Source organism: Ursus arctos, unplaced genomic scaffold, assembly GCF_023065955.2.
Source record: "Ursus arctos isolate Adak ecotype North America unplaced genomic scaffold, UrsArc2.0 scaffold_6, whole genome shotgun sequence".
NCBI lineage: Eukaryota > Metazoa > Chordata > Mammalia > Carnivora > Ursidae > Ursus > Ursus arctos.
The window spans coordinates 62060343-62086604 of NW_026623078.1; the positions used below are offsets into that span (position 1 = coordinate 62060343).

General features: G+C 34.8%; 1 protein-coding gene across 3 annotated transcripts in view; it reads right to left on the bottom strand.

The window, feature by feature from the left end:
- CSMD3 (CUB and Sushi multiple domains 3) overlaps positions 1-26262 on the bottom strand; it is a 1143082-nt gene that overhangs the window by 523593 nt on the left and 593227 nt on the right. For all 3 annotated transcript variants that reach the window (XM_026495547.4, XM_026495546.4, XM_026495545.4), the window contains 2 exons: positions 20229-20332; positions 2464-2576 (listed from right to left, as the gene is read on the bottom strand). In XM_026495547.4, the coding sequence (XP_026351332.2) occupies positions 2464-2576; positions 20229-20332 (217 nt within the window). The remainder of the gene's footprint in view (positions 1-2463; positions 2577-20228; positions 20333-26262) is intronic.

The window sequence follows — 26262 nt, forward strand, 5'->3', positions numbered from 1 at the left end:
GGTTTTAAATTATGGAGAATGCAAAAATATGATTTTCACGGTAGGAAAAAAATCATGGTAAACTAAATTTTTAAGAACATATTTTTCCCTATATTACGCCACATTATACAGGTTAAATCATTTGTTCAGCTTCACTAATCACTTATGATGACATAGCAAAGGGTTGCTAATGGAAATATGAAGATGGATATGACATATTTTCATCTGGTAATATAGTATATATCTGGTACAGGTCTTACACAACAGAGAAAGTGTTATTTTGTGATGAGTGGAGTTAAGAAAGGCTTCACAGAAGAAGAAATATTTGAATTTTGTCTTGAAGGATGAGTGATGTGACGCTGTTAAAAAAGAATAGAGAATCCAGATAGAATTGTCTGAATGTCGAGAGAGTAGAGGTACGAAACAATTTGCTGGGAGGGAGAATTACAGATAATTTGATAAAATTAGACTGTAGAAAGACAAAGACAAGGTGAAGAAAGCTGGAAGATAAGACATATGGAGGCTGTGGACCTTATCTCTAAGCGATGAAAAGTACAGAAACATCTCCAACAGGAATATTATATGACACTTCTCTGCTGCTGGAGGTCACCATTCATAGTGTGAACCTTAGATTGGAGTAGATTGAAGGGAGGGGGAAGAATAAGGGCATTATTCACTAAGAATCTCCTGTGTTGGTTTCAACTATCTCATCTCTGTAGATATTTGTGCTTGAATAGTTGGGTATGTTTTTCTCTGTCACTATATTATGATTTCCCTGAGAGATAATACCCGGCTCTTCTTTCTATATTCAACAACTCATTCAGAATCCAGCACACAGCAGATCCTTAGGGTTTTTTTTTTTAATTATTTGTTGAAAACTTAACAGAAAGAAAATAAAATAATATTTAATTGTGCTACTTTACCATGTACTTTAGCTCTTGAACTGCAGCAGAATGGAGAGCTTTGTAAATATCAATAGAAACCCCTACCGCTCTGAAAAGTCCATTAGCTTTATTATAACTGAGTTCTTTGTGGAAGCATTATCATTAATGATTAATAAAGTTTCTAAGGTTTAAACAACTATAGGTTCTCTAACAGGTCTTCACAGGGTACGGAAAACAATAAAACCAAGAGGATTATAAGGATGCCAGTTTCCTTTAGCCACTGGAAATTTTTTTAAAAATGAAAACATCAAGACATAGATACTTTCAACAAAAGCTGACCATTCTTTAAATTTTGTAATTTTGTTTTATTTACTGAGGATTGATGTGGGTTTTTAAATGGAGGAGGGATGTATTTAAAATTATAATCAGGATAACCTTTTAATTTTTTTTAACTGACATTTATACAGATTTCCTGAACTATTCAAATTAATATAGCACCAAATTTAGCCACAAGTTAAAAACACAGGATGCCTGTGTTCTATCTCCCTGACAACATCATGCATTCAGTTCCATGTGTCTAGATACAAAGGCATGGCAAGCCAATGTTCGAAAAAGGAAACTGATTAAAAATTATTATTATGCAAGTAAGAGAATTTTACACAGCTATTGTTTAAATTGAGAAGATAGAGAATAATGATTTTTATCAAAACAGAAATAATAAAATCAAGCCACATAATGTTCTGATGGTTTCTTACACCTTTTCATTTCTTAAGATACAGATTTCTATTGAATTTATTAACATTCACTGTTTTTTCAGTCAGAATTCTATAGTCACATTTCATATATATATATATATATATATATATATATATATATATATATATATATGAGATGTATGTATATATCCATTGTCTCTATTTGCGTTTAATCAAGGTTCGTCGTATCCAAGGTACTTATGATTTTGTAACACTTGCATCCATCTCTTATAAACGGAACTAAAACAAAAGATTTTGTTGTGCACAGGTAAATAATCATCAATCTGCATCACTACCAACAGTGAGTGGGCAGTAGCAATTTAGCACATCTGTGGTCTATGACTTACATAGGAATTAATAATTTGAACACCAAAACCATGTATTTAGATCTGAGAGAACAACTGGTAGATCCCTCCGACCCCCTCAAAAAATGATACCCTGGATTCTTGGAGGAATTAAGTCCTTTACTTTGAATTTAAGTATTAAATAATTAGTGTATTATCTTTGCCAGACAAATTGTATAAAGCATATAAAATTACACTGTCTATTCTGGGAAGGGCTAGGCGTCCACAATGACTAGCACATAGGGATAGTCCAGCGGACTGGGGGAGAGAGAAGGTATGCAAAATAGACACATTGTAAGTAAGGGCGGGGGGAAGGCCTACATTTAAAGAAAAATGAAATCAACATTTATAGTTACTTTAAAAAGAGAAGTATTTTGTTAGAATATATTCTTGCTTCTGTTTTGGGAAACTTTTTTCGTAGATGCAATTAAACTTGAGTTTAAAAGTATTCTCTGGTGGTATTAAGATAACGTACTTCGCATAGTAGCAATTCATCATTACCTTTGTAGTTCACCTTGAAGCCAACAGATCCCACACTTTCATCTGTTTGAAGGTGCAGCCACATTTGGCTACTCATGCTCACTATCAAGTCTGGCACAAAGCTTCCAGTCAGCCTAAAAAAAGAGATGGACAGAGAAGAGAGAAATGGGTTATTAAAACACTCTCTGCATGCAAATTATGAGACAGAACTCTTTCTCAATACTCTTGGCTGGAAAAAAACAACTGTCAGATGAACTTGCAAGGCTATGCGTTGATGTAATAGAACAAACAGCACAATTTAGTGATCAAGATTTATTATAAGTACCATTTCATGTGTTTAACTAGGTTAGGTCTTTCATAACCCTCAGGCAAGATACTAAATTTTAGACTATCAGAGAATCTTATACTTCTTTTTGAACTGAAAAGAAAAAGAGGATCTAAAATATCTTTAATTTTTTTTAAACACCAGGAATGCTCTTCATTTTAACCTTTCAAGTTTTATAGAACTTTGTTCTAAAGAAATATTGTGAAAAATACTTAAGCACTGTGGAAAACAATAAAATGGCAAGGAATATAGTATATACCTTTGCAGTACTGATATCAGACTATGTATGTCATGTATTTTTTTTTTTTTTACTGCAAATAGTTTCATCTTAAAGAACATACTACTAGTTTGATGTAGTAATGCTCAATTTTATAACTGTAAAAAAGGAAATTACCTCATGTTTCCTCTGTCATTAATTATGTTACAGTTACATACTTGAACCAAAGCCAAGGGTCATATAAAGGAGGAAAGCAAATGAGTAAATAAGACCTTGCGGGGAAAAGTCTGTCAAGAATAGGAAGAGGAAAAAAATGGACTCACTGCTGAGTAAAATATTCACAATGATAGGGAAGTCTAAATTATATACTAAAAAGATGGGTTTTTTTAAAAGGGGGAATTCCTAAGTGTTTGTATACTTTATTGCTAAAACCATGAGGATTACTGGGAAATTATATGAGGAAGAGAGAAGATATAACGTTTCTCTCTGTAATAAAATGGGCACCCTAAGAGAGCAGGTTTTTGGATGGAGGCTACACTACAATTAAACCAGCAGAGGGCAGCACCGATGCCTGTATCCTGCAACTGACCACCGCAGCAAAATGCTTTGCTCATTATCCAGCCACCAAAAGGGCAAAATATCGCAGACTGCATTAAATATAGCTGTGTCACCAGTGTCCAGTGTTACAGAATTTATGGGAATCTATCATAAATAAATCCAGTTAAATATTATGATTTAATTATGGGATTATATGGGATACTGAGGAATACTGTGAAATATAAAATATTGTATTATGGAATTTTAAAGTACATTCATTGTCTTTCTGACAAATCAATATTTAAAATTATTATAATATAAAAGATATACATACATACATTCTTTTGTAATATGTATATATGTGTGTGTGTGTGTGTATATATATATATCCACATATACATATCTGTGTGTATACACACACCAACACCCCCGATCATTTGGAAAGATCTTTCAGTGAAACTTTGTGGCATGTGAACTTTCAATTCTCAAACTGGTGAGTTCATAAATACGACTCTTTTGAGCTATAGTAGCGAGACAGGTTTACAGGCAAGAGTGAGAACTCAAGCTCAGAGACATGACAGAAAGCAAAATGATTTCATTATGAAATGGGCATGAGAGCTTAATACTACAGGATGTACATCAGACACACCATATCAAATATGCCAACAATCTGTTTCACACTAACTATGTGAAAATCCTATGATTCTACATTCATGGCTGGTGTAAGGGTAAATATAAATCTGAAAAATAATGATAATTAAATTAAATTTTTCCCTGATGCCACAGGGGAAAGAGAAAATCCTCTTCTCCTTAGCATTTCCTTTAGAAAACTTGAAATTGTAAATGATATCTGTTTATTTCAATTGTATAAAATTCTTTTAAGTTAAACAAGCCTCTTGCCAATGTTGCGTCCTGTGAATGTCTTTCCTGGAGGCCTGGGTGCCATTTCTTTGAAATGTGAACATCAAGGATGATGTTGTCCTGTCCCCCTGTTTTTGTGGAAATTTAAGCCTAGGCACATAGATCCATGATGTAACTTCCTGCCCATCATAAAGACAGGAGTTTTATTTAATGTTTTTTTTTTTTTGGATAAGGGCAATTAACACGCATGTAATGGACTGTATCTGCCTGACTGTATAAAAGGGTGAGACATTTCTTTGCAATCTCCTTGGTGTTGCCTGTGATGCACATCACAATCTGGTTTAATATTGAAACTGTTTTATTCTTTCTTACATTTTGTGGAGAGAATCAACTAGGTTGACAGATGATTCTATTTTTAATTATATTTCCCCAACAATTTGGATACGATCCAAATGGCAGTTCTTGAATTAAATGGACCAGCTAAAAGTCTCATGGTTACAAACAATCTAATAAGAGACCATGGATTATAAAGTCTTTCTTCTAGTGCCCTGCTCTTATGAAATACTATCTTGATGAACCACTCTCTCAAACTCAAGATTTATTATTTAGTAAGCCAGGGTAAATTGGGCTCTAAAATCCCATAGAGATCATGATTAGCTTTGATAGTAAAAAAATATGGGAAGCCTGCAGTTCTTTCTCTTAAACAGGATAATATCTCTGTCATATTTGGAATACATAAGAGAATCTAGTATTTCAGGATTTTTGCACATTTTAGGAGGGCCTCATTCCAAGTAAATTAAATATTTGTATATATTGGATAGATATCATTCCAAGAGGAAAGTTAAAAATGATTTAGATAATCAGAGGAAAGACTGGGAAGAATGGAAGAAAACATGTGAGAATTCAAGGGACTTTCTCTTTCACAGAGGCCCTTTCTTCTTTTCTCTTGCTGTCTCTGCTCCTTCTGTCTCCCCTTTCTCTTTATTCTTTAAATTAACAGCCCCATACTTGGGGATATGCACTAGTTACTGTGTGGAATTCTGCAGTCAGCAGATTTTGCCCATTTGATGGAGCAAGTAGGTTGGGGACCAGAAGATGACCCAGCACACCAAAGAGTAGCCAACTATTCACCATCCTCCACAACTGTGGACGAACTAAGTGTTTGGAAGACTCATTGAAAGAGACTGCTCACAGCCTTTCCTCTAAAGGTGAGCTGGGAAAAACCACAGTGTTACAAACAGAAGACAGGTGAATCGCCTATTATTTTCCATCAACAGTTTGTTGATACTTCTTCAGAATTTACTAGCATGGATCTAGGGGCAGATCAAAATCGTCCTCTGCTCTATCCACCATTGTCTTGCCTCTCTTGTTGCCTATCCAAGTTCAAATTAAGGTAGAGGGGGTAGAATGGCAAGGACGACTATTACTCAAATCTTAGCAGTAGTTACTCAGTTTGGGGACAATCTGAACAAATATGAAGAAGAAAATAAGAAGTTAAAACTGCAGGTTAACTGTTCAGTTAAGACTAATTACTAAAAGAAATAACCTCTACAGTGGTAGCCAATCTGTGAAGGGAACTGAAGAGAAAACAGTATGTTGTTATTGCAAGAGGCTGCAACTAGAAGAGGGATTGGAGGAAAAAAGGACACCAAAGGATGTAGAAATTGCAGAAATGGGAATCAGGAATGCCCAGAAGGTTAAGGAATAACTGGCTAAATGGTTTAAAATTGACAGACTGAGGAAATCTCAGTGGCAGGAACTGGCGAAATATGTTACAATAACTTTCCCTCTGGCTAATATATCATTGCTTTTTCTGGTAGACAGTAGTGTTACTTATTCTGAAATTTCCCCCAGAAAGTCCTCATTTTCCATCTGGTGATAGATCGACACAGGTCATTGGTAGTTTGACTCAGCTTTATGCTTCTTTCTCTTCTTCTGTGGTTCCCGTCTAAATAGATCCTGTGACTGAGGAACACATTTTCTTACTTTCTCCTGATTCTCCTGTAAGCCTATTGGGGAGAAATCTCTTGTGTGGATTAAGACTACCATATTGTATATTTCATCTGGAGTGTCTATGAATTGCCCTCGGAAAAAGCATCTGGTTTGGTTACTGTGTGCCTTTTTAAAGAACAGGGATATAGCAGGGAATAGCAGGCCTATACCACGCTGAAAAAGTACCCTGAGCAGAAACAAATCAGTGTATTACTTTGGGTCCAAGGAATAACAACACTGGTTTAGCCTGAGATGTAGAACCAATAGAAATCACGTATCCGAAGCATAAGTCCTATGTGGAACAATACCCTTTGTTAAGCGCTCAATTAGAAGGAAAAAAACAGTTGTAAAAAAAAATTAGAAAAACAAAGGATAATTATAAAAGAAAGGGCATTCACCCTTTACTATTAATATTGCCAAATTCCCAGTAAAGAAGTAAAGTAAATTTGATAAAGATGATTGACCTTTGTACAAGATCTTAAGGAAATAAATAAGATTGTTTCATTGATGCCTGTAGTTCCTAACACCAGAACTATTAATAACTTTGGTACCATCCTCTACAACGTTTTTCTCCAATCTATCTTTCTGTTTTTTTTTTTTTTTTCCTAGCTCCCCCCATGGACAAGTCTAAATCTTGTTTACTTTTATTTATGAAACAGTCCAATATTTACATCAAAAAAATTCCTCACAGGTTACAGTACTCTCCTAGTATTTCTCCAGTCATTTACAGGAAAACTTAGAGAAAGCTCTCCCACCAGAAAGATCCATAGGTATTCAATATATGGATGGTTTGCTGGTAGAATCAGAAACCAAAAAGCCAAGCAGAACTGATGTTTTGGCTTTGTTACAATTCCCGCTGTTCACAAGGGCACGAAGCCTCACGAGATAAACCACACTACTGCCAAACTGAGGTAAAACATTCAGGGTATCTGTGGATGCTGACAGCCCCAAAAGGATACAATATAGGAGTCAGCCCATTTTGCAAATGAAATACCTTATTAAATAAAGCCAACTTAGCCAATTTTGGGGACTAGCAGGATATTGTAGACAATGGATTCAAACCTTTGCAGAATGGGCAAATCTCTGATAGAGCAATTGTGTGATGGTGGCTCAGTATCAGCTCAGCGTTGGGGGATTCTGAATTTTGAAAAACCTTTCTAGTTGTGTTGTCATGAAAATAAAGGAGCCACAAGAATTGCACCCCCATATAAGATGTGTTTGCTGTCCATCATGCAACAGAACAAATTTGGAAAAAAACAGAAGACCCTCTACTTCAAGGGGAAATAAAGTATCTCATGGAAAATTGATAGCTGACTTGTTAAAGGCTGTACAACTGCCGGCTCAGATCAGTAATTTCTCGTAGAGCCCAAGCAGGCAGAATGAGAACTTCTGAAGGCAATGATTTTGCTGACAGAGCTTCAAAAGCCCCTGTTAAATGTGGCAGATTTCAAACTTAGAAGCCTTGCATTCAATACAACAAGCAATTTTTAACTTCCAAAAATATGCTTCACACACAAAAAAATGTACAAATGGATTAGAAAAGGAGCTAAAAGAAATTTGACTGAACTATGGGAATTATCTAACAAAACATCCCTATGCCACAGTCCTTATTTCTTGGTTACTTGTGTTATCAACATAATCACCTAAGTAAAAGAAGGATTTTTAAAGGCACTAGACTCTTACTACATATACCTAAAAGATGAAGTTATTCAAAACACATTAAAGAGAAGAAAAATTTGCTAGCAGAATTCTTTACAGGCCAGTCCCAAGGTTTGTGTAGGCAGTTTTCCCCAACCAACTTCTCTATAATTTTGTTGGCATTTGGATTTCATAGAATTAATTCCTGTGGAATGTAAGAGATTTGGTGTAGTTATGGTATTATATAATGGTCTGAAAAAGTTGTTTCCCTCTTCAGATGCCAATGCTCAAGCAGTGGTAAAGTCTCTCTTAATATAAACATTTTGGAACTTTGGGAACATAATGAATCAGAGAGAGGAAGTTATCTGATTTCTACCACCATCCAGTAATGATGCAAATATTTACAGATTCCTGTAAGGTCAATCAAACTCATTTGCTAAAATCCAGCAATATACTAGATTAAAATGGCCTAGAACTTTACTGCTAGCCTTGTGAAAAATTTACTGCAAGCAAGCGTAATATTTTTCCCTTTGAACTTATATTTGGTAGGCTCATGAATTTGGGTCAGAGATCATGTCCTGAACCCAATTTAACTGAATCCTCTCATAAACATGTTCAATACTTCAAAGGGCTTCTTTCCTCCCCAGAAGTCCTGAGACCTAAAGTGATAAGGACCTTGAAGGACCCACTAGAAGTCTGCCACCTCTACTGACCAGGAGATTCTGTCTACCTAAAATTGTTGTAGACGAAAGACAGGCTGTTCCTGTGCTGGAGGGACTCTTTCCAGTGCTGCTGGTCACCCATACAACTATCAAAGTGAAAGAAAAACCCAGGGAGACCCAGGCTTGCCAAGTGAAGCCAGCAGCACATAAAGGGCTAGGCAGTGGTTCTCACAAAGGACTTGAAAATTAAATTTGCTAGAGCAACTGATGATGGCACTGAACTCAACTTTAAAAAAGGTATTCTAGCTAACGTATGATTTTCATGGACTGCCTTACTGTCTTATGCACAGCAGTGTTATTTCAATTTCTTTTAAAATCACATTTTTTATGGAAAAAACATGTTATTTGTTACACTATATTTTTCTTTCTGTACTCCCAGTAATATGTCCCACAATCACTATTCCCAGACATCTCAAAATTGTATTCCCAGTGGCCAAGACAGTGTAATGTTCCCCTGAGCTTAACTAAACTTTAGAGAGTCTTCTTCCTGACTACAGGCTCCTATTCTACCTTTTTTTTAAAGAGCCTTTACTTTAGAAAACTTGGAACTGTACATCTTTTCTCTGCACTTCAAGAAGAAAATTTCTATAACCCAAGAATGTATTTCTCACGGAGCTGGGAGTCATCCCTCTGAAATACAATCATGAAAAGAGTTAGTACTCCGAACTCTGTCTGTCTGTGTGGATATGTAGGAGCTCAACTTTGATCAGCATCTATTAGCAAACACAGGTGACCTCTTAACATCAACCAATCTGCCACCTACTGTTCTCTAGTACTTTCCCTCTAGTTTACCCCAGCATGTAAAACCACCCACCTTTTATTTCAATAGAGTTAATTCCTCTTCCTTATTGTAATGGTACTGACTCAATAGTCTTTGTCCCTATTGCAGTAGGAGTCAATAGTCTTGAATAAAGTCTTCCCTAACTGTTTAACTGGTCTGGCATAATTTTTCTCTTATACCAGTAGACACATAATCTGTACTTCTCAGTCCAGCAATCCCAGTATTGGCAGAGCAAAAAGTGAGATTATCTTCTTACTAATTTTTAATAACACCAAAGAAAAGTAACTAATACCCATCCAGATACTCACTTTCTAATTTTGGCATTAAAAAAAAAAAAAAACAGTTTTGTTAACTTGTTTGACTGGAAGGATGCTGCAGAATAAAAAGTATTTAATTAGAAGACAAACAGAAACCCGGTGTTTACAGATTAAGCTGCAGAAGACAGGTTTAATGCCACTTGATTAACTCTGAAATAACAAGTTCTCTCCAATCCAAGTTTAGATAAACAAAAGTGAATGTCTATTATCCACGGAGGTTTAACTGACTGTTATAATAATATAAGTACTGATTTTGACCCATGCAAAACATGGCCCATAGACTGGGTTTGTCCCCAAGACTTAAAATAATTAGAGTCATGTATTATTAACCACTGGAAGTTCAATATGTACCCTTCAACAGGTGCTTCATAATAATACTAGGTAATGGTTCTGGGTATTTTTGTGTTTCCATCTGGGAAAAATTATTTGGAAAAATGGAAGAATTACTGAAGAGCCTATATTATCTTGTAAATGTAATATCACTTGATCAGAATTTAGAGGAGAAATTTACTGGGACTCTCAAGAAATAAACTCTTACTGAAAAAATTATATTCAGGCTCCAGGGTGAAGCTACTCCTTATGCTTAGATTGGTAAGATTTCATAAGAAGCTATAAAATAATAAAATAAACAGTGAATCATTTGAAAGTGTAAGCAATATAGACAACATAGCAATCTGTAAAACTAATATATGTGAAAGAGAATATTTGACCATTGCTAATCAAGAACTTGCTTTATCCATTCACCACTGGTACAATACATTTAAAGGTTATTCCTCCAAGGCTAATATTGTACAGAAATTTTAAATTCATCCTATTGTATTCCTGATAATTGCTTCGCTTTGTATTTTACTGTGAATTTGCTGTATATATAGATGACTACGAACTGCCCAGAGGAAAGTAGAAACAGCAATAGAGATAATTATAAAATTGTAGCTTTATTATAAAGTAGTCACAAAAAGAAAAATTGTTAAGTGCAAATACAAATAAAAAAAAAAGTTTCAAATTGTCCTTGGTTCCAAAAGGGAAAGAAAACTTTCCTACTTTTCCATTTCTTTTTATCATTTCCTTTAGAAAACTTAAAATTATAAATGCTTGCTTTCTCTGTGTTTTTCAGGCATATTTAAATGTTTTAAAAGCTAAACAAACCTCAGTTTTGCACACCGAGAATGTCTTTCATGAAGGCCTTGGAGCCATCTCTTTGAAATGTGAACATGAAGAAAGATGGCACCCCTTCATTCACCCTGATTCTGTGCGTGAGAGTTAAAGCCTAGGTGCTTTCTTTGCTCCAGGATGTAACTTCCAATTTATCATAAGGATAAGAGTTTATTTTGTTTTACTTTTTTTCTTTTTAAGATTTTATTTATTTACTAGAGAGAGAGAGAGAGATCACAAGCAGGGGTGGGGGGTAAAAGAAGAAGCAGACTCCCCACAGAGCAGGGAGCCAGATGTGGGTCTCAATCCCAGGACCCCGGGATCATGACCTGAAACGAAGACAGATGCTTAATCTACTGAGCCATCCAGCAGCCCATATTTTCTTTTACTTTTGATAAGGATAATTAACATGTATGTAATAGACTGTATCTGCTTACAGTGGATGAGATAGACTGTATCTGCTTACAAATGGATGAGATTATTTTTCTCTTCTTGTAATTTCTTTAGCAGATTGCCTACAATGTGTGTCAGTCTGGTTTAATCCTTACTAAATAGTAAAACTGATTAATTCTTTTCTACATATAATGAAAAGGATTTACTTTGTTGGTAGGTGATTTTATTTTTAATCATATTTTCTTAACACTGGTATCTCACTTGACCATGCTCTTTGCATGGAGCCTATGGCTAATTCCCTCTGACAGCCTCTCAAGCACTTTAGTTTAGACTCAAACTATAGGATTCACCTACTTCGGACAGCTTTCTACTCAACTCCCATCCCTGACGATAACAGGTGCTTTTTTGCCATGGAGGAGGGAGTCTTACATCATTCTCAAATGAGTGTTCAAATGGTTTTAGCATGGTTTTGTTTTCGTTTTTGTTTTTTTAAGAGAGAGACAGAGCATGAGGGGGAACGGGCAGAGGGAGAGGGAGAGAGGAAATCTTAAGCAGGATCCATGTCCAGCACAGAGCCCAATGCAGGGCTTGATCTCACGACCCTGAGATTATGACCTGAGGTGAAATCAAGATTTGGATGCTTAAATGACTGAACCATCCAGGCACCCCAGTGTTAGTGTGTTTTTAATATGTATTTTTGAACCTATTATCTATAAACTTAAAAAAAAAAAAAAAACACTTCTTTAATACATGTTTGTTAACAGGCTGAATATCCCCAGAGTTCATACAGCTTTCTAATCTTCCTAGTTTGCCCCTTCGTGCTAAAATAAAAGAGTAAAAGCCCTAAAGAAGTGCACTCAGAAATTTTTCTGAGGCACTCAAATGCAATATGAAATAAAGGATGGGAACTATAAAATTTCTATTACCTGATTATTATAAAATTTCTAATACCTGATTTTCTTTATAATCACTCTAGGCATATGGGTACATCCATTAGATATAACAGCCATATTTCTACATTCCAATATATTTTTTGTATCACACAAATATGTAACATTTGCTTTTTATGAAAATATATTTAATATTAATTCTTCTCATATAGTACCATCAAGAGTGATTTACATGTTCATTTTGGATACATGAAACTCACTAAAAATGATGATGGCTACAAAATATTAGATTTAAAAGAATAAACAAAAACAAAAAAAACCCTGAAATATCACCAGTTGGGTGACATCAGAAAGTAGTGTTGCCTCACATCCATTAGGATGATTATTATCAAAAAGACAAAAAAGTAACACATGTTGGTGAGGAGGTGGAGAAAAATAAACCCTGTATACCACTGGTGGGAAGGTAAACTGGTATAGTCACAATGAAATAGTATGAAGGTTTTTCAAGAAATTAAAAACAGAACAACAATAATCTCCAGCAATCCCACTTCCAGGTATGTATTCAAAGGAAATGAAATCAGTATCTCCAAGAGATATCTGTACTCCCATGTTCACTGCAGCATTATCCACAACAGCCAAGATGTAGAAACAACCTAACTGTCCACTAGCTGATGAATGAATCAAGAAAATGTTATCATTCAGCCTTAAAAAAGAAGGAAATCCTGTCATTTGCAACAACATGAATGAAACTGGAGGGCATTATGCTAAGTGAAAAAAAAAAGCCAGGCAGAGAAAAGACAAATACTATATGGTATCACTTATACGCGAAAGCTTTTTTTAAAAAAGCCAACCAATAAAAACATAGTAGAAAAATGGTTTCCAGGTGTTGGGGAGTGGGGGAAATAGACAGAGGTTGGTAAAAGGGTATGAATTTTCAGTTAAAAGATAAGTTCTGAGATCTAATGTGCAACATGGTGACTATGGTTGATAACGCTCTATTGCTGTCTCATATAATCGAAAATTTGCTAAGAGAACTGAGCTTAAATGTTATCATCAAAAAAAAAAAAGGGAAAAGATAAATATGTGAAGTGAAATAATGAACTAATTCAATGAGGAAAACCCTTTCACAATATATACATGTATCAAATCATCATGGTATATACCTTAAATACTTAACACTTTTATTTGACAGCTATCTCTCAATAAATCTAATAAAATAAAAAGAAAAAAAGTGGATCAATATATCGGAATAATAATAATAACACATTGCTTTAAAAATAATAACACACAGAGTACTAGGAATGACAGGACTACATAAATGTTAGCTCATTTAGGTAACTGAGTAGTCAGGAATGTGGGTATTTATTCCATTTATGGATTTAGGCTTCAGAAGTTCTTATTGGTTAATTTGAAAGCATAACATGTATGAGAGCATCTGTCATAGTTCTTATTTCATACACAAATAGATTTCTGTAACAACATTTGTTTTTAGGAAAGAGAATTTGAAAATCAGGACCTTAGAACATATATCTTTGTATTCAGCTATGTGTACCATACTTCAATTATATTTTTAGCACTCTAGCAAGGTGCAGTTCTTATCATATTTACTATTAGTGGGAGGAAATCTAGTTGATTTCAATACCCTTTCTATTTTGTTCCAATTTCTTTTTTACAACCACTTTTGAAATGCCTACCGTAGTACAAATATTCCTGATTAAAAGGAAAGAAACACTAACCAAAAAGCTTTTTTATTTTAGACAATTCAATCCATGCAAAAACAAATACACAAGCTAAAGTAAACAACAGCAAACTGACTTTTTCTTTAGTAAAATCATCAGTGTTTTCATAATAGAAAGATGTAGCTATAATCACAATGAAGAAATGATGAAGAACCATAAAAGTAAGCTATCTCCATATTTAATGATTTGTTGCTAGAAATCAACATGTCACAGAGACTATTTTCATATTGTAGCCTAAATAATTCTAAAATTCCAAGGGCATATATTTACTATTGCCCAACAGCAAGTCATTTTCATGAGTACACATTAAATCTTGTCCACAGGACTAAATAATTTGCAGTTGTCAAGTTTGATTGTTTTTCCTGGATGTGATAACAGTGAGTGTTGTTGAAATCCCCAGTGCTAGAGAATGAATGTGCTCCACTCCTCCCACTCCCTATGTTGAAACCTAATCCCCAATGTGAGGGTATTTAGAGGTGGAGACTTTGACCAGAAATTGCGTCATGAGAGCTGAGCCCTCATCAGAGAAATTCTGCCCTTATAAAAGAGGTCCCAGAAAGATCCCTGCCTCCTTCTGTCTTGTGCAGACACTGTAAAAAGATGGCCATCTATGAATCAGAAAGTGAATGCTCACCAGACACAGATTCTCCTGGCACTGTAATCTTGGACTTCCAACTTCCAGAACTGTGAGAAATAAATTTCTGTTGTTGGTAAACCACCATGTCTATGGTATTTACATGACAGCAGCCCGAGTGAACTAAGGCATCCAGAGAGTCTTCACAGCTCTCCATAGATCACAGTATATCCTTGCCAATGTTTGCAAAGATACCTTCTCTGCTTACATGTCTCAGTGAGTGTCTTGGTGCAGAGTAACTTCGCCTCTCCTACTGTAATTCGTGCAATACCTAGCAGTGTTAACACAGGCTCTGTGTTAGGTGTTTTGGGAAACCCAAAATGAGTAAAGATAGTAGTCACTCTTTTCAAGGAACTTAAAATGATGGTGAGCATGTGTGAGTGAGTGAGTATGTGTATGTAGGGGAGGATGGCAAGGACAGTGCAAGCAGAGTAAAGAGCAGTAAGAACAGATTTTGTCCTTGTTTTTAATAACTCTAAGATAAGGGATGGAGAATTTTTCTCACCGGTCAATTTTCTACGCACTTTTTATTTATACTGTGGTCAGCAATCTCTTAAAAATATTACCTTGTTACTATATTTAGTATATTCCCTTCTTTCATCAGCCCATGGTGTTTACTGGTATTTAGATTTTTTTCATTATTAAGAGAGGGAAGTACAAAAGCAAATTTGGGAAGATAGAATTCTCTGAATGTAGGAGTTTGCTCAAGGCAAATATCATGTGCAGTGGTCTGATACCAAGAAAAGTGGAGCCTAGATTTTAACAGAGTGAATAACTGAGTAGTTTAAAAAAACAAACAAACAAAAAAAAAACAAACAAACTTGGGCAAAGTGCTTGTCAAACATATGGACCAATGAACTGAAAGCAATAACAATAATCTATCTGCAAGCATAACAAAACAAAGCTATCTTTTCTAGAAAGCTAATACAAATATCATTAATTAAAATATTCTTAAAATAAAATATTTATTTAAAAAGTATATTAACAAAAAAGTGTGTGTGTTGTATTTAAAATTTTTAAAAAAAGAAAAAAGAAAAAAAGAGTTCCCGGGGAAGAGTATAGCTAGTCTATTCCAACATGTATCTGGGAAGGAAATTTTACATTGTACATTGATTTTTTAGGAGAAATTAGAATTTCAAAGTAAGAGAATTAACCATGTTTAGATATCCAAAACAACGTTTTTCCCCTTAAGATAATTGTTCAAATACACTGTCATCCAATCAATATCGGTGCATATTCATAACATTTCCAGAGGTACCTTAGGAGTAAAAGACTTTTTTCATCTTTTATTTTGAAAGTTTTCATTTAATTAATCTTACAGTGTCTCCATGAATTCAATAAGGAAACAGCAAAGCATATGAGAGAAAAGGCAAGAAAAAGGGAATCACATGCTTGATCAAATGCCTAACCATCTTCCTTTGATGCTACAAGAAGGGTGGACAAATAATCAACATCATCTCCTTTTTTATGCAGATGAAATGAGGGTTGGAGGTGAACTCAATGCCAGTAACTCCCTTATCATCACTGGTAGTTCTCAAATTTATTACATCCATTTTCACTATCAGGTGAATTCAGACTAAGTGTAGGGAAAAAGCACATAGAAAACAATCTGGAGAAAGTTAATGTTATTTCAACCCCTTTAAAAGATAATAGCATGATTGTTCAAATCCATTATCTGAATTTTTATCAGCTGGCTAAGTTTATATTCTGATCTCTTTTGACACCTATCACTATAACACCATGAAGTTTCCAGGAATAAAAAATGCTATTTCACAAAAGGGGGAAAAAATGCCCTCCAAGTAATTCCATTGGAGAGAAAAATGAATGAGAAAGAGAGAAAAGTCTATAAATGGACAATAGACTATGGGACAGCAAATGGCAGAACCAACACATCTATGAATTGTGTATTTAGGTTTGCAACTTAAATTGGCATTGTTTTAGGAATTTTCATCTGATAAAACTATATGGAGAACTCAGTATTGCATATGATGTCCAATTACAATGCATTCTCTATTACTTAATAATTTTATTGCTGATAACTTCATTATGAGTATCTCCTTGGAGCCAAAGTCTAAAGATGAAGAGACATAGCATACTTAAATTATTTTTAAGTTATTGTATTGCAAAAACTAAATGCTTTGGTACTTCAGAGAGTAATTACAAGAATTGTTTTTAAAAACCTTTCGTAATTAGTTTCTTGTTTTGGAGGATTATTTTAACTATTGAACATGTTGTGACTTAATGGACTATATATATATATATATATATATTTTTTATGGAATAAGAATTCATTTAAAATAAATCCCTTTCAACTGGGGTTTTGAAATAAATTCTTGACAATTTATCATGCCACATACGTAATACTGTTTTAAACCTGAGCAAGATGACCACTTTCCTAATCTCTTCCCCATAGAGGGTCTTCCTCTGACCTTTCCTTAACTCTCCCCCAGGGATGTGACCTGTCTGCCTGGTGCCTGCGTCCCTCCCCCACTTCTTCCACATGCTAGACTAGTTTCCAGCCCATAGTGCCATTAGTACAGAAATTGGGAGTAAGTCTTTCAAACTTCTAGAGTAATTTGAAAGAGCAATTTTGTATGGTGAATTTCATAATAGAAAAATAGTGGGATTGTATTTATATATGTTTTATTTCATTTTTCTAGGAATTTATTTTTCCTTCACTTTACAAAATTATCAGTTCAAGATGGACTGGAAATAAAAACAATCTATTTTGCAGTTTGTTTGAAAAGTACTGTCCTACAACTCACTAGCACCTGGTACCCTGGATTTCCCTGCTACCTGGACCCGCATGGCCCCCTTTCCAGTTGCATATTTCCAGGGCCAGAACATAGGACCTGTATGTGCACCCCTTGGGCAGTGGGCAGTGCTTACAGGGAGGTGTGGGCACTTTGAATGTTTAGACTGGGAAGTCCACACGCCTGGTGAAGGATGGAGCTGAGGTTGGTGAGAGTGGGTGGCAGCCATAGGCTGGGGCTTGGAAGACGTTTGTCCTGTGACCTCATGGCCCCACAAGGAAATCACACAATTCCTAGAATTCTAAATGCAAACTGGTCTTTTCAGGTCACCATGAAAGTGTATTTATCAAGGTAGGAGGATGGAACATACTATATTTAATGACATGTAGCTTCCATTTATCACTTCTAATATTTAGATATTTGACACGTGAGTTTGCATTGATTTGCATTCTTACTCTGGGCCCTTCAAATGCCCAACTGGGTGGTCCTAGAGTTGGGAAAGTTAACCTCCTTGAGAAAGATGCTTCAGAGTCACTCAAATTTATATCAGCTTCTCTGGTGGATACAAATCCTGTAAGTTCTATTATTACAGAATCTTAGAGTTCAAAGACACTTCTGATCTAATTCTGCACTGTAAAATCTCTGTTAGCTAGTCAGCCCACTTTTATTTGATCACCTCCAGGAGTAGGTGCTTCCTATGTTCTGTTACAGTCATCCTTACTCAGGGTAAAGAGTTACATTTTCACAGAAGTGTAATTTTTTTTTCTGAGGGAGAAATGTAAGTTTGAGAAACACTTTCTGGTTACAGACAGAGGAATATAGGAGAAAAATGGGAATCACATAAATTTTTCAAAATTAATAGAACTTCTCAGAGTGAGGGAAATAAAACAACAAAGTAGAACTACTACACAAAAAAAGGGGACAGTATATCAAGGGAATGTGAGGAGAGGAAAAAATATAACTTCTTTTTCCTACCAGCAACAGAAGGAAACTCATGTTAGTCTGTGACATATAGCTATTTCCTTTTGACTCCTCACTTGGGTTATAAAGGCACTTCCCATCCATACAGTTGTTCTCTAGAGGGTCTTCTGTTGTCCAGCTAATCTGGGGATTATTTTCTTCAAAAAACCAATTGCAAGCCTATTTTTTTCACTTAATTATCCAATGCTTCTCACCTTATCCGCTATTTGATTTCATTCATTCAATACAGGATTTTTAAAATTCATTTAAATATCTCCCCATTCCTGTCTTCCAATATAAAAGAAAATAAGGGCATCATATGCACTTGACAATTAAAATTTTGAAACGGGCAGCAAAACAACTAATAACTTTTTTTTTTAAGTCCACTGAGGTCAAATGAGGATGTTGGTATGCAGAAAATGGAGGAATGTGATGTGAGACAGTGATGGCATGTGTGAAGGTGGGAAGGGCATGCAGATGTTTCAGCTATAATGGGGGGTGGGGGTGGGAAACAAAGGCATAACCCCACCACCACCACCTAGAATAGGGTTCTGTTTTTAGACAGAGGTTCTCTTGAATAAGGAAGAATTATTATTATTATTTTCAGATATATGGCTGTATTTTAAAAAAAGATTTTAGTTTTTTTTTTTCCTCTCAGTATCTAAAAATTGTAAAGTTACTGGCCTATCTTTTCTTGAGTTTTATAAAAAATTAGATATATATCATTACAATAAGGTCTGGATCTACATACACACATGCTACTCTCACAGTCCTAGGGTTTTTTAAACATAATGTATTTTTTTCTCTTTCTCTCCTAGTCCTCCCACATTCTCACTAGGGGACCAATTTAGATCTATTGATTGAACAGTCTAAAAGGTAATGCTCATGAATGAAGCTTTAATTTTTATTCCTACTGGAGATGAAATACTCAGTGTGAACTTTGATTTGATGGTTTAGGGAAATCCACTGTGTTCATAAAGTCTGAATTGAAAATCAATAGTTATGAAAGGAATTCTAAGAGAAAGTGTACCCTAAGTTTTTGAGGTTCACAGCAGAGAACACAATACAGACTCCCCAAAATATTTTTTCATGTCACCAGCAGAGGTAGATTATCGGAATGAACATCCCAAGGACTGGGGAATAAATAAGCTCCTAACATTTCCTCTTTGTTTTAGCCCACATTAAAAACTCCAGTTGATCTATTCCATCTATTTCAACTCTAAACTTCAGATCTCGATGACTACATATGATTTTACGGCCAATAAGTGAACAGCACTCACCGGTCTTCAATACCAGTATTAGAGTCCCCCGGGATCCATTTTATACTCATTTTTGCATTCCATTTTTAAACTCTAAGTGCAAGGGTATTCTCCAAAATAAACTGTAATCAACCACTCTGCAATTTTACTGTGAGCTTCCAATTCTGACAGGCTTCTGTCTGGCAATGGATACTAAAAAATTCTGTTTCGATCTAGTACCTTAAACCTCACTGAAGAAGAACTAATGAATACTATATGTAGGTTGATTATAATAACCAAGTTACTACGCTTCTTTTGTTGGTAGTAGTGGAAGGGATCAACTAAAAAAAAGAAAAAAAGGGTGAAATTTAATAAAGACCTGATAGGCAAAGTCAAGAATGAGATGGTGAGGGGCGCCTGGGTGGCTCAGTCATTAAGGGTCTGCCTTCCGCTCAGGGCATGATCCCGGAGCTCTGGGATCGAGCCCTGCATCAGGCTCCTCCGTGGGAAGCCTGTTTCTTCCTCTCCCACTCCCCCTGCTTGTGTTCCCTCTCTCACTAGCTGTCTCTCTCTCTGTCAAGTAAATAAATAAAATCTTTAAAAAAAAAAAAAAAAGAACGAGATGGTGAGCACTTACACTTGAAGCACTGTCCTGGGATCTCCAACTTCACCTCCATCACCAATCGTTAAGGTATCATAGCCAATCTCTAGATCAAATTCTTCAAAATTTATCTGTATAACCTAGCAATAAACAGAAACAAACATCTCAAATATATTGCAACATGTAATAAAAAGAAATAATTTGGGCAGAGAAACATTTAAAATGCATATCAGACTTACTGTATTTATCTATAGAAATACCATGGCAGCATATCATGTCAGACTATTCCTAAAATTCAATCACTATAATTTTCATATGATTTTTATTTGCGATAATGTATCTTCTGTAATAATTTTTCAACGAAATGGCATGGCTTCTGTTTATAGAACACTCTTATTTGAAGCATGATTAATGCAAATCTACTTTGAGAAGGCTTTATAAAAAGTATATGTAGGTGGAGAGTGGTTTTCCATACATTTGCATATATTTTTATAAAGTTACATGGAAAAACAGAGTGTGCTATTTCCATTAAATAGTAAAGCTTAAAAAACGTTGGAGCTAAATTTGAATCTAGATCACCAGATTTAAAATCAGATTTATTTTTGTGTATCCTTTGGTAACAGAATCCCTCAAATGTATTATAACATGCTAGCAAAACTAGGAGGAAATTATACCACAATAAGTAATTTAGTATTATTTCTTACTAAAACATACGCACACATTCATACATTGTTTATACATCTATGCAAAAATTCATATTTAATAAAACTGCAATTCTTAAATTAGGAACCTAATATAATTAAATAATAATGTAATTAAAGAATCAGTACAGGAAGAAATTACATAAATACTGTCATATATAATCATGCCTTGAGCAAAAAATAGTTAATAATGAAATAATATTCATCACCAGATTTACAAAAATGAATGCCCGAGGTCACCAATTTTAGTAAAGAGTAAATTAAAAAGGCATCTCTCTAATAATTTTCATAACTATTTGTTACCTTGGTAATATAAAAAGAAATTATAAAAAATGGGAAATTTTATATTCTAGCTTTTTTAGGCTTTATAACAAATTTTTTATTATGCCTATCTCTTAATTTTTTTAATGGTTTTATATTAACATTGACTAAAGCAATTATTTTAGTCAAGTTTAAATGTAGGATATATAAAAACATTGAACTGTACATTGTACATGGCTGCAGTTAAAAAAAACTGTTTCCCTGTTCTACACAGTTTCATATAAATACTCTCAATTGATAATTGTCTGTCAATAGAGACTTAGGTTGTTTTTCCTTTTTTCTATTATAAACAACACGGTTATGAACACTATTAAACAGTTTCTGGTTCAAATGTATATCTCTAGGTTATGTGCTTAGAACTGTAATTTCTGGAAAATAAGCAAAAATTCAATTTCAAGATATTGTGCCATAAGGTTTTCCAAAATTATTTTAATAATTTAAATGCTCACAACTTGAGTACATTAGATTTCATTATTTCTACCAGAGAGTATGAAAAGTGATCTTTTGTATTTTCTTGACAATTAAGCTGTATATATTTTTATATGTATGTCATTTATGTCTCCTTTTCTTATTTGTATTTTGACTATTTTTCATTGACTGCTTGTTTATTTATTTTGGCGGGGGGGGAGCAGAGAAAGAGAGAGAGAGAGAATCTCACACACGTCCCATGCCCAGTGTGGAGCCCAACGTGGGGTCTGATCTCACAACCCTGAGATCATGATCTGAGCCAAAATCAAGAGTCGAATGCTTCACTAACTGAGCCACCCAGGCGCCCCTGGACTGCTTGTTACTGATTGCATAATTCTTTGTATCGGTGATTCCCAACATGTCTCCTTTATAGCACACATAGGAAAGAGTAATATTTAAGACACACTGAGGTAAGCAGATGAGGCTGCTTGTAATGGAAGTTTTTCACCCAGGCCCTGCTCTGCCTCACAGAGAGCTAAGATCACTCTCTTTGTTCTACCTGTAATTCATTCATAATACACCATTCATAATATACCATTGAGTCTGACTCACTAGTTGAGATCAGCTTTATATTTTCTGGATACTAATCTATTACATGTTATGTGTGTTGCAATATCTTCTTCAAGTTTATAGCTTGCTTTTTTTTACTTTCTTTTTTAAATCTTTTGAGAAGAAATTACTAATTTTGCTAAAGTAGAACATTTTTTATAATTATCTTTTTTATTATGTTCAGTTAGCCACTGTATAGTACATCACTAGTTTTTGATGTAGTGTTCAATGTAGAACTTTTAATCTATTATTTTATAAGTAACACTTTTGCATTGCCTATGACCCAAGGTCATAAAGATATTTTCTTCAAATCTTTATTTTTGGGGAATTCACTTTTATAAAATGTATGAAGTAGATACATATGCAATAATAGAAAACTAGTAAAAAAAATTTTTTAAATTCCTTTTTTTAAAACTCCAATATAAATAAGCAGTTGTCTCAATATTAATTGAATAAACAGACCTCCTTTCCCCAGGGATTCCCCCATGGCAGACTGACATATATCAAGAGTCTATATATGAGGATGTTGGTTTGGGAGCTCTAGATTGTGTTATTTTGGTCACAAAATTGGTCACTTTGTGTGTCCCTGAACCAACAAAAATTGGCTTAACTGCTATAAGACTTTATCTTAGATACTCTTTTTCTATACACATTTTGAAAAACATATTTTGTTATTTTTTTAAAAAGATTTATTTATTTACTTTAGAGAGAGAGAGAGAGAGAGCGCCTGAGCAGGGGGAGGGGCACAGGGAGAGAATCCCAAGCAGATCCCTGGTAAGTGTGGAGCCTGATGGGAGGCTTGATCTCACCACGTTGAGATCATGATCTGAACTGAAATGAAGAGTTGGCAGCTCTATCAATGGAGCTACCCAGGCGCCCCATTTTTTTTTTGTTATTTCAAATGGTAAATATCTTTATATTGTCACCTTTTCATTATTTGTACATAGACATGAAATTTATTTTTGGTTACTGAGCTCACATTTAGGTCACTTCATAAGACTTCCCCTATTATTATTCCTTATTATTATTTGTAAATTATTTTTAATTTAGTATATAACAAGGATAGCTTCTGTAAACAACAATTTAGACTATTGTCTATCCTATTTATTTATTTACTTATTTTAGACAGATGGAGAGAGTACAGAGTGGGGGGCAGAGGGAGAGTCTTTTTTTTTTTTTGGTAAAGATTTTATTTATTTATTTGACAGAGAGAGAGACAGCCAGTGAGAGAGGGAACACAAGCAGGGGGAGTGGGAGAGGAAGAAGCAGGCTCCCAGTGGAAGAGCCTGATGTGGGGCTCGATCCCAGAACGAGCCCCAGAACACCGGGATCATGCCCTGAGCTGAAGGCAGAGGCTTAACGACTGCGCCACCCAGGCACCCCAGAGGGAGGGGGAGTCTTAAGCCCACTTCCGTGGAGCTCAATGCATGGCTCAATCAGGACTTGAGCTGAAACCAAGAGTAGGAGGGTTAACCAACTGCACCACCCAGGTGCTCCTCTTGTTCATTTTTCATTTCTTTTATCCTTTTTTAAAGATTTAAATTCAATTAGCCAACATATAGAACATCATCAGTTTCAGATGTAGAGTTCAATAATTCATCAGTTGCATATTACACCCCGTGCTCATCACATCACATGCCCACCTTAATGCCCATCACCCTGTTACCCCATTCCCCCACCTACCTTCCCTTTAGCAACCCTCAGTTTCTTTCCCATAGTGAACAGTCTCTCATGGTTTGTCTCCCTCTGATTTCTTCCCATTCCATTTTCCTCTCCCTTCCCTTATGATCCTCTGCACTGTTTCTTATATTCCTCATATGAGTGAAACCATATGATAATTGTTTTTCCCTGACTGACTTTATTTCTTTTATGTTAACTGCCCTGGATCTCTGGTACAAGGTTTAACAGAAGGGTGTATTTGGCCTCATTAAGTTGTAGTTCATTTAAAAGGGAATATTTCTAATATTTCACCATTAAGAATATTATTGAGGTAATTATACTTTATGAAGACTAGGAAGTCATCTTCTCTAGTTTTCCTTGCTGATTTAATATCAAAATTTTTAATCAAATAAACTGACACATGTATACTTTCATTTCCATCATAGAAAAGCTTCTGTAAGTTTGAGAATAATTTATGTTTTTGAAAGTTGGAAAGAACTATCCTGTAAAGGGCAGCTGGATGGCTCAGTTGGTTAAGCACCTGCCTTCAGCTCAGGTCATGCTCTCGGATCAGGCTCCCTGCTCACCAGTGAATCTGCTTCTCCCTCTCCCTCTGCCTCTACCTCCCGACCCCCGCCATGCTCTCTCATATAAATAAATAAAACCTTTCAAAGAAAACAAAACATAAAAAGAACTAGCCTATAAAAATATCTAAGCCTCTTTCTGGGGAGCAGGAGTTAAGCTTTTACTGCTGGTCTAACTTATTGTTTACTTTAAGAATTATTCAGGCTTTTGGTTTGTTTGTTTTCCCTTCCGTCAATTTAAGTAAGTTTAATTTTCCCAGAAACATTTCAACATTGAGAAAGTTTTCAAATTCATTGTCATATACTTTGTCATATACTGTCATATACTTTATATTCATTGTCATATACTCATCCACTTTCTTTTAGTCTATGCTAAGTCTGGACTTTTGTCCTGTTTTTATTTCTAATTATTTAAATGTGTTTTCTCTATTTTTACTATTTTTTATCATGTAACATATATATAATAGAAAATTTGTGCTTTTAACCATTTTTTAAGTGTACAATTTGGTGGCATTATGCTCAAAAGCTTGTACAACCATTACCACTGTCTGTTTGCAAAAGTTTTTCATCAGATCAAACCAAAACTCTGTTACTATTAAGCAATAACTCATTTTCTCTTTCCCCAGACCTTGGTAATTTCTAACACGATATCTATCTCTACAAATTTGCCTATTAGAAGTATTTTATGTAAGTAGAATTACACAATATTTGTCTTCTTGGGTCTGATTTGTTTCACTTAGCATAAGACCTTTGAGTTTCATCAATATTGAAGCAAATGTATTCCTTTTATGGCCAAGTAATATTCCATTGTAGGTATATAGTTCATTTCATTTAACTGATTACTCTGTTGGTAGATGTTTGGGATGTGTCTATCTTTTGACTATTGTGAATATTGCTACTATGAAGATTGTATATGAATAAATGTTTGAATATTTGTTTTCAATTATTTGGAGTATATACCTAGGAGTGAAATTTCTGGGTCATACATTAATTCTATGTTTAACTTTTTGAGGAACTGCCAAACTACCTTGCAGAGTAGTTGCAACATTTTAAATTCCCACCAACAATACGTGAGGGTTCCAGTTTTCCCACATTCTCAACAGTTGTTATTTTTTGTTTTGTTTTTATTGTAGTCATCCTAGAAGGTGTGTTGCTTATTTTTATTTTGTTTTTATTACAGTCATCCCAGTAGGTGTGAAGTGGCCTATTATTGTGGTTTGACTGCATTTCTCTAATGACTAATAATATTGAACATCTTTTCATGTATTTATTGGCCATTTGCATATCTTCTTTGGAGAATTGGCTATTCAAGTCTTTTACCCATTTTTAAATTAGGTTGTTTTTGTGCTACTGATTTGTATTATCTCTTTATATACTCTAAATATTAGGGATTTTTACACTTTATTATTATGTTCAGTTAGCCAGAATACAGTACATCGTAAGTTTTTGTTGTAGTGTTCAACAATTCATTAGTTGCACATAACACCCAGTACTCATCACAGTATTAGTTTCTTAACAGATATATGCTTTGCAAATATTTTCTCCCATTGTGAAGCTGTCTTTTCAAGCTTATGATGGTATTCTTTGATGCCTAAAAGCTTTTAATGTAACAAAATCCTATTTATCTTTTGTTGTTTTTGTTCCTTATGCTTTTGGTGTCATATTTAAGGACCCATTGTCAAATCTATTTGGCAAAATTTCCTCTATGCTTTCTTCCAGGAATTTTATAGTTTAAGCCCTAAACAGAGGCCTTTAATCCAGTTTGAGTTATTTTTTGTATATAGTACA